This window comes from Myotis daubentonii, chromosome 4 (assembly GCF_963259705.1).
Source record: "Myotis daubentonii chromosome 4, mMyoDau2.1, whole genome shotgun sequence".
In the NCBI taxonomy this organism is placed as follows: Eukaryota; Metazoa; Chordata; class Mammalia; order Chiroptera; family Vespertilionidae; genus Myotis; species Myotis daubentonii.
The window spans coordinates 83983411-84000658 of NC_081843.1; the positions used below are offsets into that span (position 1 = coordinate 83983411).

At 40.4% G+C, this 17248-nt stretch overlaps 1 protein-coding gene across 4 annotated transcripts in view; it reads right to left on the bottom strand.

Annotated features, from left to right (window-relative positions):
* Positions 1-1760: 1760 nt before the first annotated feature.
* IPO11 (importin 11) overlaps positions 1761-17248 on the bottom strand; it is a 146052-nt gene continuing 130564 nt past the window's right edge. For 3 of the 4 annotated variants that reach the window (XM_059694549.1, XM_059694548.1, XM_059694551.1), the window contains 3 exons: positions 8502-8597; positions 6123-6207; positions 1761-3126 (listed from right to left, as the gene is read on the bottom strand). In XM_059694549.1, coding sequence (XP_059550532.1) covers positions 2962-3126; positions 6123-6207; positions 8502-8597 — 346 coding nt within the window. In that variant the 3' untranslated portion in view covers positions 1761-2961. Of the gene's footprint in view, positions 3127-6122; positions 6208-8501; positions 8598-17248 lie in introns of those variants that run through there. The other variant, XR_009452671.1, reaches the window with a different exon arrangement.

Below are 17248 nucleotides of genomic sequence, written 5' to 3' on the forward strand. Positions count from 1 at the left end.
CATATTAGCCTTTTATATATATAGATAGATATTAGTGCATTAATATTTTCTTAGGTATATAATTAGTAGATATGTAGTGAAATGCCATTCTTAGAGGCATGCTGAAGAATTGGGAGGTGAAAGGTCTGTAACTTACTTTCAAATGATTCAATAAAATTAAGTGCATATACCATCTGTGTGTGTATGTATGTATGAAGAGATAAATGTGGCAAAAGAAAACAATTTGGTGAAGCCAGATGATGAGCATCCTGGTGTTTCTTTCAATGCTCTGTAGATTTAAACTTGTTTTCTAAGGGGGGGGATTAGTTTTGTTTTTCATGGCATGCATCTTATCATCCTTTCCTCAGCTCTTTGCAATGACTTTTAAATTTATACTCACTTGGGATTTATAAGGTCTGTAGAAGTAGAACAGAAACCCACTGCCCTTAGTTGGTGAGCCTTAAGTTATAATTCGCAGAATCAGAAATTAGTTGTGAGGCTACAGAGCTTCTAACATTTTCAAAATCTCACTGATGATTTTGTAAGTCAGAGTAATTTCAAGCAGTTCTGAGTCTGGAAGCAGCTGTCCAGTTTCAGCACAGTGACATTTACTCTGCAATAACCTCACCAAACTATGATGTTTGAGGGCAGATTTTAAATGGACATCAAATTAAAATAAACAGTGCCAGAAGTCTTCTCTTTTTAAGTAGTCTTCCCCTACTGCTCCTGAACATACACTATGGTTAGAACCAGTGTCTTATACCCTGGTGGCGAGTGCTTCCACTGAATCGTAAAATTTCATGAGGTAAGTACCCTGTGCTAATCCCAGAATGTGGCCTAGAACCATGGCACAAAACAGGAACTCGGCATATGCCAGCTGAATAAAGGGGTAGGTAAAATACAGATCCAAGGTGACTTTTCAAGGAAAACTATAATGTCTTTTTAATGTGTAGTGATGTGGCTCCTCTAATATGAGAGAAGAGAAGGGGAGGAGAAACCATTTAAAATAAAAACTTTAACATGTTATTGTTGGCCACCTGGGCCTCTGTCAGAGGGTGGGAGAACTCTCTGGAAAGTAAAATAAATAGAAAAGGGGTATGTTTATGGAACAGAAATGATTACCTTCTGTCAGTAGCCACAGTTCAACCAGAGGCCTGGCTGAGTTGTTTGCCCAAGTCTTAAATGTCTGCCAGAAGGCTGCATTAATGAACAAATTCTGTAAATCAATAGTTACATTTTATGTCTTAATTAAGCACTTAAAAATCCAAGACACATTAATTTTTTTCTGAGCTGTTTACAAAGCCCATTTTAATCTTTGATTTTAAAAAATGAATAATCTCTTTCCCAGGGATAAGTTTTTTACCTTTTTTCCCAAGTGTCTATTTTAGTAATATTTGCTCTAACACTATAATGAAATCTGTCAGGACTGGGAAGACGAGCACTTCACTGCAGCTGAAAAACTGGAGTACGTTTGACAATTTTTGATTAACACTAATAGGAATAGTGCCTCAAATTAAAATAATTAAGACAACAAAAATAAATTATTCTTCGTAAATCAGTCTTGCAAATTGAGGAATGGTGATAAAGAAACAGCATAGAGAAGCTCGTGGACTTTACGTGAAAAGAGAAACTAAGGGGAACTAGGACCTGCCCACTGCCTCCAACCCGGACAGCGCCAGCACCAGAGCATGAAAGAGAACTCCCTTTAAATTCACTGGGCAATTTTTATGAACTCTGTTTGTGTGTGGGGGGAAAAATAATCAGTCAAATCAAACGTATGGTATCTTTGGAAAATTTAATTTGGACCATATTTTCTTTCTCTTGTTGAAAACACCCAACACTTACATACATTCTGGGTTCCGCAGCTCACAGAAGGGCAGCACTCCCCTGCAGTGACACGCTGTACCAACTCTCCACAGAAAGACCAGACATTTCCCAACAGTGTTTCTGAGTGCTTCCTTACAAACGCGTTAAAAGTTCCTAATAATAAGTGGCAAGTAAGACAAAGTAAGGCTGTATCTTCTCCCGTTTCCCCTTTTGGGGTGCTGCAGGTTGGAGGAACAAGGAAGACTTGTCACATCAGTGTTGGCACCCGGGACTGCTGCTGGTCCCCCAGGGCACCCACCTTACTGCGGCCGTGAGGCAGCCCTGCGCCTGAGGAGCCTGGGATGGGTGAGTGGGAACAGGCGCTCTGCATCATGGGTCTAGCCACCTCGGTCTTCTTGGTGCCCCTGGGCCTCTGGAGGAACAAAGGAACGAGGACCAAATCCTGACCCGAGGTCTCCCACCTGGTACTGCAGTACCACAGGTTCACTTCTGAGGCCTTACAATGAGTAAAGACTAAATGTAATTATTGAACACAAAATGAGAAAAAATACCTTTACTAATTATGATATCAAATTACTAGAATAAAAATAAAAGCATTCATTTGATAAAACATGTTTTCTATGTCAGATGAAAGCAACTCCCTTGCAAGGTAATCTAGTAATGTGTATTTGTTACTATTTATATAGTTTTGCCTGGTGCACTCATTTCTTTAATTGCATCTGAACAGCTTTGTCATTTCTCAAACTAGTAGTGTCATTAGCTTAAAAAAGAGATAAGGCAGCCAAATTTTACTAATTTTGGTTGCAGAAAAACATCTGACATTAACTTTCATCTTCACAAACATTAAGAGCACATGATTAAAGGTAATCCAATAGTTTCTTCTCTTATCAGGAAACTAAGCAGCTATACCATCAAATCTATCTCTAGTACACACAGGGCCCCTCATAAATATAAAATTAAATTCTTTTGAGGAATAGGTCTGTGGTTTTAGTTATGTGGGATTTACATTCAGTCACTGCATTCTGTAGTAAAAAAAAAGTGTGGTCTTTGCTTCTGTTCACACACAGGCTCTCCTTGTGTCTCAGCAGGCGCTCACAGATGGCAGGTGGGTTCCCTGGCTGGCTGCAGGAGCGGGGCAGCCAGAGTCCTGTGCTCTCAGAAGCCCTGCAGGAACTCCTGGAGCTGGGTGACGATCTCCGTGTCCACCGTTTCCATGAGGGACTGGAAGCCCTGCTCGCCCAGGAGTTCCTGCTGTGCCTTGAGCTTCTCGTAGGTGAACTGCTGCAAGGACACAGAGTGCACCGGGTCCTTCAGGGCCAGCTGTGGGACAGAAAGGACCACACTGTGTCAAACAAAGGGCAAAACAGTCCCTCTTACACGTGCCTGTCTCAAATTCTTCATAACCTCTCCCACAGCAACACACTGCCCTGCCTCCCTGCTTACAAGAGACTCCCAAACAGCCTCACTGTGGAAATGTTTGTCAAATGAAATTCACTTGGTTTGTCTAACCTCAGGAACTAGGGCCTCTGAGCATGGAGTTGCATGATTAGCCCAATCTCTCAACAACTAAGGTTTCATCCATGTAAAGACTCAAAACCTGGTAGAAAGGACCCTAAAAGGAATAGAACATGCTGAAGAGCCTTAAACACAATTGTCCAGGGTTTCTCTTAGGAAAGCCAGGTAGTCTACTGTGGCAGGACCACAGGAAATGCACCCCATTCTGGATTGCTATGCTGTTCACATTCACTAAATGAGAAATGAAAATAGTAAACAACATAAATAATAAACAAAACAAACACATACTCTTTCCCTCCCATTGGCATATTTGAAAAACAAAAGAAATAGAATTAAATTAAAAATAGCCCATCATTCCACTCTCTAAAGATAACATTCAACAGAAAACATTTTGTCCTGGGGTTGCGGGCTCCATCCCCAGTGTGGGGCATGCAGGAAGCAGCCAATCAATGATTCTCTCTCATCATTGATGTTTCTATCTCTTGCGTCCTCTGGGAAATCAATAAAAATATAATAAAAATAAACCTCTTCAAAACAGGAACTTCCTTATGTACAACAATGCTTTGAAAGAATAAGGGAAAAGTGGGAATGAAAATAGAAAAAACTGCCAAGAAGACAGTCAAAGGGTCACTGGAATGACATCTAAGTTACTGAAAAATAAGTTCTCCCAAACAGTCCACATCTTTCATCTATAAACATAAAGACTTTAGCCCTGACCGGTTTGGCTCAGTGGATAGAGCGTCGGCCTGCGGACTCAAGGGTCCCGGGTTCGATTCCGGTCAAGGGCATGTACCTTGGTTGCGGGCACATCCCCAGTGGGGAGTGTGCAGGAGGTGGCAGCTGATCGATGTTTCTCTCTCATCAATGTTTCTAACTCTCTATCCCTCTCCCTCCCTCTCTGTAAAAGATCAATAAAATATATTTTTTTAAAAAACCAAAAACATGAAGACTTTATTTACTCTGAATCAATGCTACACTGCTGAAGTTTCCAAGGGACCAGTACAAACTTGCTGAACTCTTCCTGATTAAGGTTTCTGGTAACAATGCAAGTAAATAATGAAGAAATAACGAGGCTGCCTGCTCTGTCATACTCAAGAACAATACTGATGTCAGTAGGCAATTAATCTGAAATCTCAACTAAAAACAAAAACCAAGAAGCCATTGCTTTATTTAATTCCAAGGGCATGTTCAAGATAATTTTCTTTCCAGTATCTTTTGATTACTATTATGTAGCTACTGTGAAAGATCTTAACCTCTGGATCTCAAACTATATTTTATTAATATTTTAGCCCTAGAACAGAAAGAACTGCTATCCCAGGAGGCTGCCTGGTTATCAATTTGAGTCTTCATTACACCTCAGTTGGATTATTTAAATTCATTCCTTCCTATCCTCTTGGATTGTTTTAATGTCACTTGCAACTCTGCAGGTTGTAAGAGCTAAATTAATCACTGAAACTGTGTATTTCTAAATTTGGGGAAGGTTAACATTGTTTTTGATGGTCTCAGTTGTAAGGAAAATTATATTAAATCTACCATTTGAAATGTTCACTACTTTTTATAAAAGTAGCCTTGGTTAGTTGTGTGTCCGATGCCAGCCTTTTGTATGTTTCATCATCACCAGAAGACAGGTTCTGTGAGCAGATATTCAAGCTCACAGAGGAAATACTAATTACAAAGATCAATGCTTTGTACATGATACTCTATTGCCATTGTGTGTCAATGTTCCTCTTTATCACTCTCTCCCCTCCTCCCTCCCTTCCACTCTCTTTAGAAATCAATAGGAAAAATATTCTCAGGTGAGTTTTTAAAAAAAATTCAAGATTATAAATAATTTTAAAGGAAAGATATTTTATCCCTAGCCGGTTTGGCTCAGTAGGTAGAGCGTTGACCTGAGGACTGAAGGGTCCTGGGTTCAATTCCAGTCAAGGGCATGTACTCGGTTACAGGCTCAATTCCCAGCCCTGGTCAGGGCACTTTCAAGGAGGCAACCAATCGATGTGTCTCTGTCACATCAATGTGTCTCTCACATCGATGTTTCTCTCTCTGTCTCTCACCCTCCATTCCACTCACTCAAAAAATTAATGGAAAAATACCCTCATGTGAGGATTTAAAAAAAAAAAAAAGGAAAGATATTTTATATTTCCCATTCTTTATTCTTATTATATTCCTATAGTAAGAAGTAATAGTTTTCTAAACAATTTAGCAATTAATTCAAAGGCATTTCTATAAAAGTCTATGATGTATATTCAAAAAAATTCATTGCAAAAAATCCAAGAAATAACCTGGAAAGAAACAACTTCAGTGAATCTCCTCAAAACAAAAGAATCAGCATTACAACTTAAACACGATTTGAGGGTCACGTGTTTTCTGTGCATAAAAGAACAAACCCTCTGCTCTGCTAAGATAATAAACAATTATTTCATATCAAGGAATAAAATTAATCTGTTTCAGGAATAAATTCCCAATTTCAAAACTCCGCTTACCTTAATTTTGCAGTAAGGGATAGAGGAATGGACTAACAGATATTTTCAACCCTACAGAATATCTACACTAATAAAAGAGAAATATGTAAATTGGTCATCACTCTGCTACACCCACCAGCCAATCAGGATGAGTATGCAAATTAACCCAACAAAGATGGCGGCTGGAGCGGAGAAGTCTAGCCTGTGTCCCAGGTGCCGGAGGAAAACTGGTGCCGGCAGCCAGGGGAAGGAAGGCCTATTGTGCGAATCTTCATGCACTGGGCCACTAGTGACAATATATGGTTCCCCCAATTTTTAGAAGCTGCTTTTGTAACTTACCATTTTTTTCCTCTTATCCTGTTCTGTGGGTGGTTCTTCATCTTCTGTTGCTTTTGGTTCTTCAAGATGAGACATCAACATGCAGCTACAGTTTTAAAGAAACGTTTTGAATAAATTTTTAAGTTTTTAACATACTAAAAACAAATCCTCAAAATCACTGACAACATTAATGCCTCTATATACCAAAATGTGAAAAACAGCTAGATGAATTAGATTTATAAGTTAAAAAAATTTACAAAACAATATCTCACTTTAAAAAGGGCTACACCACCACTATGGAAGACAGTATGGAGTTTCCTTAAAAAAACTGAAAATGGAACTCCCATTTGACCCTGTGATCCCACTTCTAGGAATATACCCCAAGAAACCAGAAACACCAATCAGAAAGGATATATGCACCCCTATGTTCATAGCAGCACAATTCACCATAGCTAAGATCTGGAAACAGCCTAAGTGCCCATCAGTAGATGAATGGATTAGAAAACTGTGGTACATCTACACGATGGAATACTATGCTGCTGTAAAAAGGAAGGAACTCTTACCATTTGCAACGGCATGGATGGAACTGGAGAGCATTATGCTAAGTGAAATAAGCCAGTCAATAAAGGAAAAATACCACATGATCTCACTCATTCATGGTCAATAGAGACCATTATAAACTTTTGAACAATAATAGATACAGAGGCAGAGCTGCCTCAAACAGATTGTCAAACTGCAGCGGGAAGGCCGAGGAGGGTTGGGGGGCAGGAGGTAGGGGGGTAAGAGATCAACTAAAGGACTTGTATGCATGCATATAAGCATAACCAATGGACATAAGACACTGGGGGATAGGGGAGGCTAGGGGACTGTCTAGGGCGGGGGGATAAAATGGATACATATGTAATACCCTTTGTAATACTTTAAGCAATAAAAAAAATAAATAAATAAAAAGGGCTACACCAAAGAGCATTTTACTTTAGCATTTAAGGTAGTAAACTCTAAGATATTTATTTATAGGCAAAAGTTGAACCATGTATTACTTGGCAGTCAGGTGTATCCTTTATGTCTTTCTAAAAAATGATACTTACAAACACTTAAAATTAACACTTTTTACCACTAAATTTCATTTGTCTATAGATTATTATACATGTTTCATAACAGTAGCAATAATTTAAAGCATAACATCATTAAAGCTCTATTGATTATGTAACAACCAACTTTATGCTCCAAATGACATAACCACTAGGATATAAGGAACTTGTCCCTGATGGCACCTGTGCTTGCAGGACAGTTATAAGTCATTTTGTTTTGAAACTCTGCACCACTGCTCTTCACCATTAGCAGAGATGACAGAAATGCAGTTTCCTACTTAGTCAACACTGGTTCCAGGGAGACCAGAAATGAATAGTGTCTAGTGAATCAAGTTGATGGGAACCAACCTCACTGTTTCCTAGTGTAGAAGAGTGGAATTCAGTAATTAAACAGAATCATAGGTCCCTAACTAATAAACTGCGGCAAAGAAAGCTTGGTTTCTCTTATATTTTGTAGTAAAGTTACATGCTAGACACATTTTATTTATATATTTTTTATAAGATTCAACAACATATATCTGCTTTTCAATAGTTTTGAACAAAATATGATTCAAACAGCAATCTTTCCCATGTGCTATAGATGGAAAAGTGGGCTCAATACATTACTGAGGAAACCTCAAGGTGGCCTGGAATCTCATAAAGCCCTGCTTACCATTACATGGAATGTGTCCTTTAGCAACAGTAATAAGAGTAAAGTTGAAACAATTCTACTAACTACAAAAGGATACAATGATTGATTTTTAAAAAGAATTTCAAATTAATAACTATATAAATATGAGATTACCGCATTCCTGATAACATAATTTTAACTATTCTCCCAAAGAATATAATTTTAACTATTCTCTTTTGAAACTAGTCAAGTATCATGTGACCCTCTAATATCTTAAAAGTGCCAGTGATGCTTACACCAGGCAAATACAAAAACAGGATGCTTGTCCATCTCCTTTACCCCATAACTTGCCTAAAAGCGGAAGAAACTTTTGTTGGAAAAAAACTAACCTATTAAAACATCTTTAAAAAGGAATTCATATGCTAAAATACACTTGGATTTTTTTAAGTTAATGTCAAATCATAAAATAATAATTAAGATCAAAAAAGCTCAATTTAGAATTTTGCTAAAACAAGATAAAGCTGATTTTAAACAAGAAACAGTATAAGCAAAATAACTTTTTTTCTTTATAGAAGACAAAATTAAAACAGTTGCTATACTGTTTTTATATGGTGATAGTGAACAAAACTCATGCAGGATATAATTAATTACCCTCACCCCAAGTATTGTCAAGTGCAATTAATTAAATGATCCACCTACTCTTTATGTGTTCCTGTCTCAGGATCTTCCGTCATGACATCATGGAGGCCCTCCACTGCAATGTTTATAATTCCACAGAATTTATCTTGGATAACACTAGAATAAAAGGAGAGCAAAACAGGATAAAGTGAAGTATTTCAATAGGTGTTCTTTTTTCTAATTATCCTCTTCAACACAAAGAGAAATTTTAGTTCTAAAATTCAAAGAAAATTTTCAGAATATATTTCTTAAAGCAGACATTTTATCTTGTACATATATTAAAACTTCTCTTTCACTAGATTATTAGTGTGCTTCAATATTAGAAAGGTAGATTAGATAGAAAAGAGATGCTTTGTAATATTCTTTAACTTATTATAATAGTCTTGTGTTGATTTTATATCTAAAAAGGTAAAGATACAAAAATGTTAAAGATTAAAAATCTCTACTCTCCTAAAGACACTATCAAGAAAAAGAAAAGCCATAGACTAGGAAAAAACATCTGTAAAATATGTATTTGATCAAAGACTTAGAACCAGAATATATAAAAAACTGAAAACTCAATAAGACAAATAACTCAATTTAAAATGGGTAATATTTGAACAGAGATTCTGCCAAAGAATATATCCTATATAATAAAAACCTAATATGCTGTGTCTGGTTGTCCAGTCGGCCGTTCAACCAATCAAAGCATAATATGCTAAGGCCACTCAACCACTCGCGATGATGTACACTGACCCCCAGGGGGCAGACAGTCGACGGGTCGACCAGTCGCTATGACATGCACTGACCACCAAGGGCAAACACTCCAACTAGAAGGTTAGCTTGCTGCTGGGGTCCAGCCGATTGGGACTGAGTGAGATGGGCTGAACACGCCTTGGAGCACTCCCATGGTCTCTCCCTGGCTGGCCAACCTCCCCCATCTCTCCCGGCCCGATCATGCACCAGTAGGGTCCCTCAGCCTGGCCTGTGCCCTCTCGCAATCCGGGGCCCTTCGGGGGATGTTGCAGAGCCGGTTTCGGCCCAATCCCGCAGGCCAGTCCGAGGGACCCCATTGGTGCACGAATCCGTGCCACTGGGCCTCTAGTATGTATATAATATATATAGATGTCATATATCAGTAACTAAAAAGATGTTCTATGTCATTAGTTATCTGAGAAATGCAAATTAAAACCACAATGAGAACAATAATAATAAAACCACAATGAGATTTTAATAAAAGTAAAGTTAAGAAGACTGACATAATTTGAGTCCTCGAAAGTCTGAGAAACAACAGGACCTCTCATACATTGTCAGTAAGAATAAAAAATGGCACATTCATTTTGGAAGACACATTGGCAATTTTTATGGAGTTAAGCACACTCCATTATAACCAAGCAACCCCATTCCCAGGTATTTACCCAAGACCAAAACAAGTACCCTTAGATTTGTATGTGAATATCTATAGTAGCTTTATTCATTAAAATCCAAAACTGCAAATGATCCAAATATCTATCAACTAGTGAATGGATAAACAAACTGTGGAACACTAATTCACTGGAAGAGGAGTCAGCAATACAAAGGAACAAACTACAGATACATGAAACAACTTGGATAAGTCTCAAAAACATTACACTAAGAACTAAAACAGACTCAAAAGGCTACACATTGTATGACTCCATTTACGTGACTTTCCAAAAAGGCAAAATTATTTATTTGGTCCGTGGCTGCCAGGCAAAAAACACAGGGGAACTTTTTGGCGTGATGGGAATACTCTATACTTCGGTAGTGATTACATTTGCTAAAATTATGCTTAAAAGGTTTTACTACAGGTAAACTATACCTTAATAAATCTGACTTTAAAAAAGTAGGAGTACATACCCATCCACAGGCACACTAAATTAAAGTATTTGCATTTAAAACCAACTGAATAAATTACAACTTTTGTCTCCAGGGAATTTATAGTATCATTTCTATCAGGGACACAGTGTTCTCATGCTGCGCTAACATGCATACCTAATTTTTAAAATGTTCAGTGAAGTAGTTCCCAAAGTCATCACACTTTGGGCCACATTCCCACCTTTGTAAAGTCAAAGCTCTTTGTCTATACATTCAAATGTGATCTGATTTTAGAAAACAAAATCACCACACAAGCAAACAATAACCAGTTGATATCATTCTAATACATTGTAATCTTCATGTAAAATTCTAGTGTAGGAGTATATATTCTTGATGTAAATATATGTCCTTTATAAAAAACTAAAAAATCTCTAAAGAAACAAACATATGGTCTACCTTATTAGGACTTATTGAGAAACACTGAAATAAAAATTTAAAAACCAAAACTTTTCACTAGAAGTTCAGCTCCTAACTGTGCAATCCTACTGAAGTTAACGATTTCTCGAGGTGTTGGTCTCCCTGTCTGTAAAATGGAAGGCTGGAGTCGGCAATGGCAAACACATGGGAGGAAATAAAGCCATTCCCCCTCTCACTGCAGAGCGCTTCACCACTAATCCACCCAGCATGCTAAGCAGGCAGGGCCTGAGATACCTGTTGCACACCGGGCATTCTATCAACCACTGATCTCAATTAGCTGGAAAAGACAAAAGCCCTCTACACTACAGCTTCCAAGGCTCTTTACAGGCCTGGTGTCAATATTATTTAGGAAGAATCCACTCAGGCAGCTGCCTTCTCAGTACTCACATCACGTCCAAGCACCAAGAAATTTCACAAGAAATTAATGGAATTTCTGAATACTGTGTGTTTTCTCAAAGGATTCATTGTGAATTTTCCTAACACATACTTAACAACTGGAGAATGACTATGTGGGTGAATGTGAATTATAAGAAAGTATATTAGAGAGAGATAAAAATGGTGTAATTTGACAGCCAGCTCATTTGATTATGTCTTTTACATCAAATGATCATATTGATCAATGTTGGTGCTACCAGCACGAGCACATGTTTTTGAAGAGTAGGTAAGAAGTTATATCTTTGTTATATCTATATATAAAAGCCTAAGCAACCGTTATGACCGAACAACTGGTCAACCAGTAGCTTCGACAAGCACTGACCACCAGGGGGCAGACGCTCAACACAGGAGCTGCCCCCTTGTGGTCAGTGCGCTCCCACAGCCAACCTCCCGTGGCCCCTACCCCCCACCCCCACCAGCTGGCCCCCCGATAGGCCTTGATCGCCAGCCAGGCCGAGGGACCACTTCGTGCATGAATTCGTGCACTGGGCCTCTAGTCTACACTAATCTACACTAATAAAAGAGAAACATGGTAATTAGTGTCACTCCGCTACCCTTCCCATTGGCTAATCCCCCTGTCACTCACAGAGTAGGGCCGAGATATGCAAATTAACTGGCAGCCAAGATGGCGGCCGGCAGCCAGGCAGTTGATGCGAACAGGGAGGCTTGCTTGCTTCAGTGATGGAGAACTCCAACGTTCCCTGCCTGACTTGCCGGCCTCTCAGCTGCAACTCTATGCAACTATGTTGCGAATAAAGAAGCTAAAAAAACCCCAGAAACCTGCTTTACTCAGCGGAACTTCAGCCAGCCGGACTGCAACATTGTATCAAATACAGACGGTAAACAAAGGCCAGAAACCTGTTTTCAGCAGCCGAGGCCTCAGAGCTAAAGCTGGCCCAGAAAAAAAAAAGAAAAAAAGGAGCGGTTGGGAGCTTCAGTCCCAGCCTGAAAACAGCCCTCAGCCCCTCAGCCAGACTGGCCAGGCACCCCAGTGGGGACCCCCACCCTGAAGGGTGTGTGACCAGCTGCAAACAGCCATCATCCCCTCACCCAGACTGGCCAGGCACCCCAGTGGGGACCCCCACCCTGATCCAGGACACCCTTCAGGGCAAACCAGCCAGCCCCACCCATGCACCAGGCCTCTACCCTATATAGTAAAAGGGTAATATGCCTCCCAGCACCGGGATCAGCGTGACAGGGGGCAGCGCCCAAACCCCCTGATCGCCCTGCGGCTCTGTGTGTGACAGGGGGTGGGGCCACAACCTCCCAATCGGCCCTGCTCTGTGTGTGACAGGGTGCAGTGCCCCAACCCCCCCGCCCCCCATGGGCCCTGCTCTGTGTGTGACGGGGTAGAGCCATAACCTCCCCGTTGGCCCTGCCCTGAGTATGAGAGTGGCGGGGCCCCAACCACCTGATCAGCCCTGCTCTGTGGGTGTTAGAGGGCGGTGCCCCAACCCCCTCCCCCCCCGCCCCCACGGGCCCTGCTCTGTGTGTGATGGGGTAGAGCCATAACCTCCCCATTGGCCCTGCCCTGAGTGTGACAGTGGCGGCGCCTGAACCTCCTGATCGGCCCTGCTCTGTGGGTGATAGAGGGCGGCGCCCCAACCACCCCCCCACACACACGGGCCCTGCTGTGTGTGTGATGGGGTAGAGTCATAACCTCCCCACCTGCCCTGCCCTGAGTGTGACAGTGGCGGCGCCCCAACCCCCTGATCGGCCCTGCTCTGTGGGTGATAAGAGGGCGGTGCCCCAACCCCCTGATCCACCCTGCCCTGAGTGTGACTGAGGGTGGCATCGCAACCTCCCAATCTGCCCTGCTCTGTGCATGACAGGGGAAGGCGCCCTAACTCCCCAATCAGCCCTGCTCTGAGCCGGACCAGGGGCTGCACCTAGGGATTGGGCCTGCCCTCTGCCACCTGGGAGCAGGCCTAAGCCAGCAGGTCGTTATCTCCCGGGGGGTCCCAGACTGCAAGAGGACACAGGCCGGTCTGAGGGACCCCTCCTTCCCCCGAGTGCACAACTTTTTGTGCACCGGGCCTCTAGTATAATTATAAAAATGTAATTAGCAATATGCTGAATTTATAAATGATGCAGCAATTCTAGAGCATTAGGCTTCAAGTCAGACATGACCATTTATAAGACACAGCCTTCAAGGCTAAGAACAGATTTTGATAGACTGCAGCATAGTAGATAAAATAAACTTTGCCCAATTCTTGCCAAAAGCAGTAACTTCACCCCTTTCTCATAAATGATGAGGTTGTTAGATGACACTGCTGGGACCAGAATAAACCTTGTAAAGTTCTGAGGCAAATCTAATGAATTCAGGAACTTGAGATTTCTAGAAAGCCAAAAGATAAGAATTAGTGAATGATGACCCAAAAAAGGTGTTAAAACATTAGAATAAAGAATGGATAATGAGCCCTAACAGATTTGGCTCAGTGGATAGAGCACCAGCCCATGGACTGAAGGGTTCTGGGTTCGATTCTGATCATGAGCATGTACCTTGGTTGCAGGCTCAATCCCAGGCCCTGGTCGGGCACATGTGGGAGATAACCAGTTAATGTGTCTCTCACATCGGTCCTGGTCGGGCACATGTGGGAGATAACCAGTTAATGTGTCTCTCACATCGGTCTTTCTCTGTCTCTCCCCCTCCTTTACACTCTCTCTAAAAATCAATGGAAAAATATCCTCGGGTGAGGATTAACAACAACAAAAGAATGGATAATGATATTCACAGAAGCAGAATGGACACAGGCCAGAGGATAATGGTCTGCTCAGTCTGTCCATGCTCTTCAGGAAGAAAACTATAGCCCTGGCCCATGCTTATTCAGACTTAGAGAAGTCAGTCATGTGATCACTGGAGTTAACCCTCCCCTTCCCTCCTCTGCCTCCAACTGGATTTCCAGCTCTACGAAGTGACAGGCTTGGAAGAAGGCTGTGTAGTAGGGATAAAGGAAGGAAGGTAAGGCAGCCTCAGTCAGTTGGGCGATCAGTCCTTCTTTTCATTGGAGTGTGACAGAAAAGGTCACAAGAGGCAGATATCTAGCTGGAGTTCGGGGGTGAAGTCCAGTAGACAGGAGACACCATGCTCACCCTGGAGTACCTATTAGTGCCAGAGGGGAGGAGGCACAGACTTCCAGTTCAGAAAGGGGGGAAATGACTATGGCCTGGAGAAAAGGCATGGGAGCTGGCTTTGAATGGGGAGAGTTGATTCTAAAAAAGGAGGACTGAAGAAAAAGAGTGGAAAGGAAGGAGCCATATTCTGGGTGGAGTAAAAGGAGAAGTTAGACAATGATTATCTTCAAGTCATTCAAGTTCAAAAAATACCAAAAGGATGTATCTCAATTACCACTCACTCAGCAGTTTGGCAAAAGTACCCCCCAAAAGCCACAAGAGGCTTGTACTTTCCTGGCATATAGAACACATATTTAAAGAAAATAAGCATTAAGAAGTTATATATTCTTGTTCTCCTTTTTGTAAGTATTATAAAAGTGTTCCCTCCAAATGTGTAAATGTAACATTTCAAAATGAGGCCTTTAACAATCTATTTCTTGCCCTGACCGGTTTGGCTTAGTGGATAGAGCGTCGGCCTGCGGACTGAAGGGTCCCAGGTTCGATTCCAGTCAAGGGCATGTACCTTGGTTGCAGGCACATCCCCAGGAGGGGGTGTGCAGGAGGCGGCTCATCGATGTTTCTCTCTCATCAATGTTTCTAACTTTCTATCCCTCTCCCTTCCTCTCTGTAAAAAAATCAATAAAATATATATATTTAAAAAATCTATTTCTATTAGGCAGTATTCAATATGAAGTGTTGAATATTAGCCTTTGCTTCATTATTCACAATACTCTCAACCTTGTCGTTTATAAATTAAGAATCAACCTTGTTTTTTATAATATGCAACTTTTCTGTATAAAATGCTTTAAAATGTGATTAGACATTTAAAATGAACCAGTCAAAAGAGAGCTATAAACCCTCAAAGGAATGAAATGAAAATAGTTTTGGAGGAAAAAGGGGAAATGATAAAAGGCAAGTACCTAGATAATCTCATTTTCACTATCTGTTTAAACACAAGATATTACTTTCTTTTGTATTTTCTTTTGAAAAACACTGCAAGTGTTTTGTTTCATATGTGTTATTGGAGTTATGAGTACTATTTTATTAGAATTCTTCTTGATGTATCATCCTCTAATTGTCCTCTCATGCACATTCATTCAAATCCGTTGTCAGGTATAATGTGGAAAAGTGAAGGTAGCCAGAGAAACCATGTAATTTTATATTTCACTCAGTTCTTAACACCTCAAACCAGTGCTTAATAAGTGATATTTCACATTAACTAGGACATAGCAATTTAGTCCTGAAAAGGTTAAATTCTATGCTAGCTTCTACAATACAGTAAAAAAACAACAACAACAACAAAAAACAACTGTGATTACTGAATATCCCACACAAAACTTAATACAGGAGGTGTATTAATACCAATTAATGTATAAAGAAAGATGTGATTAGAAAAAGTGGTCATTATCCAGGCCAATCTTTCTTAATGCATAGCTCACCATAGTTAAGTTCATTCATTTTAGTCAACATTTTATGAGTCCACAAAATGTGTCAACCATCACTATAGGCCTTGGGGATTATACAGACAGCCACCCTCAGAGAACTCAGAAACTCGAGGAAGCTTAAAGTTTAGGGCACATAGTTTTGAATGCAAACAGGGAATTGTATTGCACTTTGGAATGCTACCTGTTGTATGATTTAGAGGGAAAAATTGAGGAAAGCACTGTGCAAGCTAAGGAGCTGATTATGAACAAATAGTCTGCAAGAAGGACAAAAGAATTAAACAACAAATGGGATTTTCTTCCTTTGTTTTAAATCACTATGCAATTCTGAATAGTTAACTGTCTTTCCTAGTTTTTACAGGTATTTCTGACTCATTAACTGGCACTTATCTGAAGTCAGGGAATCCTGTCACCTAGCTCATGCTAAAGAAGCACAGGCCAATTATTATTCTCTAACTCTCATCTCTGGCCCCAGAGACGTGGGATCTTAGAATTTCCAAGTTAACTCATCTTTCATTGATTGCATTAGGATAGATGCTCGTCCTAAAGAACCCCCTATTTTGATATAAACTTAATTTTCATTTCACAATGTTAAATGGGATCCAACTGAGGGCTTCAAGGAGGCAAATGGGTGCTTTCTGCTCCAGTCTCTTAAGTTTCACTCTTTCTCCTTGACTTAAGAACTTTCAAGGGCTATCAGGAACCTCTGCAATCTCTATCGAACCCACCGCTCCAAAGGTACATTGCATTACTCTTCCTTCCAGCTTTCAACCCGTTAAGTCAGCACCACCTGGATGTAACAGTTCCAGACTCCTCCATCTGCTTACTCCCCTCCTGCTCCTCCAATGTTCTCCCTCCATTTCCTGTTCACCTTCATTCACCCTATTTTCATGAGGCCTTCCCTGACCACTTTAACCCCCTGTAATTGAGCACTCTATCCTTTGAATGTCCAGTAGCCTAAAACCCCTGCACTATCCATTTGGCATGCAACTAATGTGGCATCATCTTTTATACTATCTTCTTCTAAAGGGCTTCTTCTCCTAATGCCCTTTAATTTTTCATACCTGCTCTCCTTAAGATTATAAGTAACATGAGGAAGAGCCTATATGTCATATCAATATTTTTATGTTTCATAGATTACCATTATGCATAATGTGAACACTCAATAAATAATCATGGGAATTAATGATCCCCGAAGTCCTCGCTTATTTTCTTTTCAGAATATTTTTACTTATTTCTTTTTAAATTACAAGCATGGGTAGCTGAGTTGCAGATAACATATTACCACTTATTACACTATACTAGACATGAGGCAGAAAATGGAACAGAAAGTTAGCTGTGTTAGACTCTATTTCTGAAATAGTCATTTGAGAAAATGCAAGGAAAGTTTCACACACGGATAAGAGAAGAATAAATCTAAAAGAGGAGAATGAAAGGAAAATAGAAAAGGAAAAATATTAGTAACTAGAACATTTTCTTCCTTTT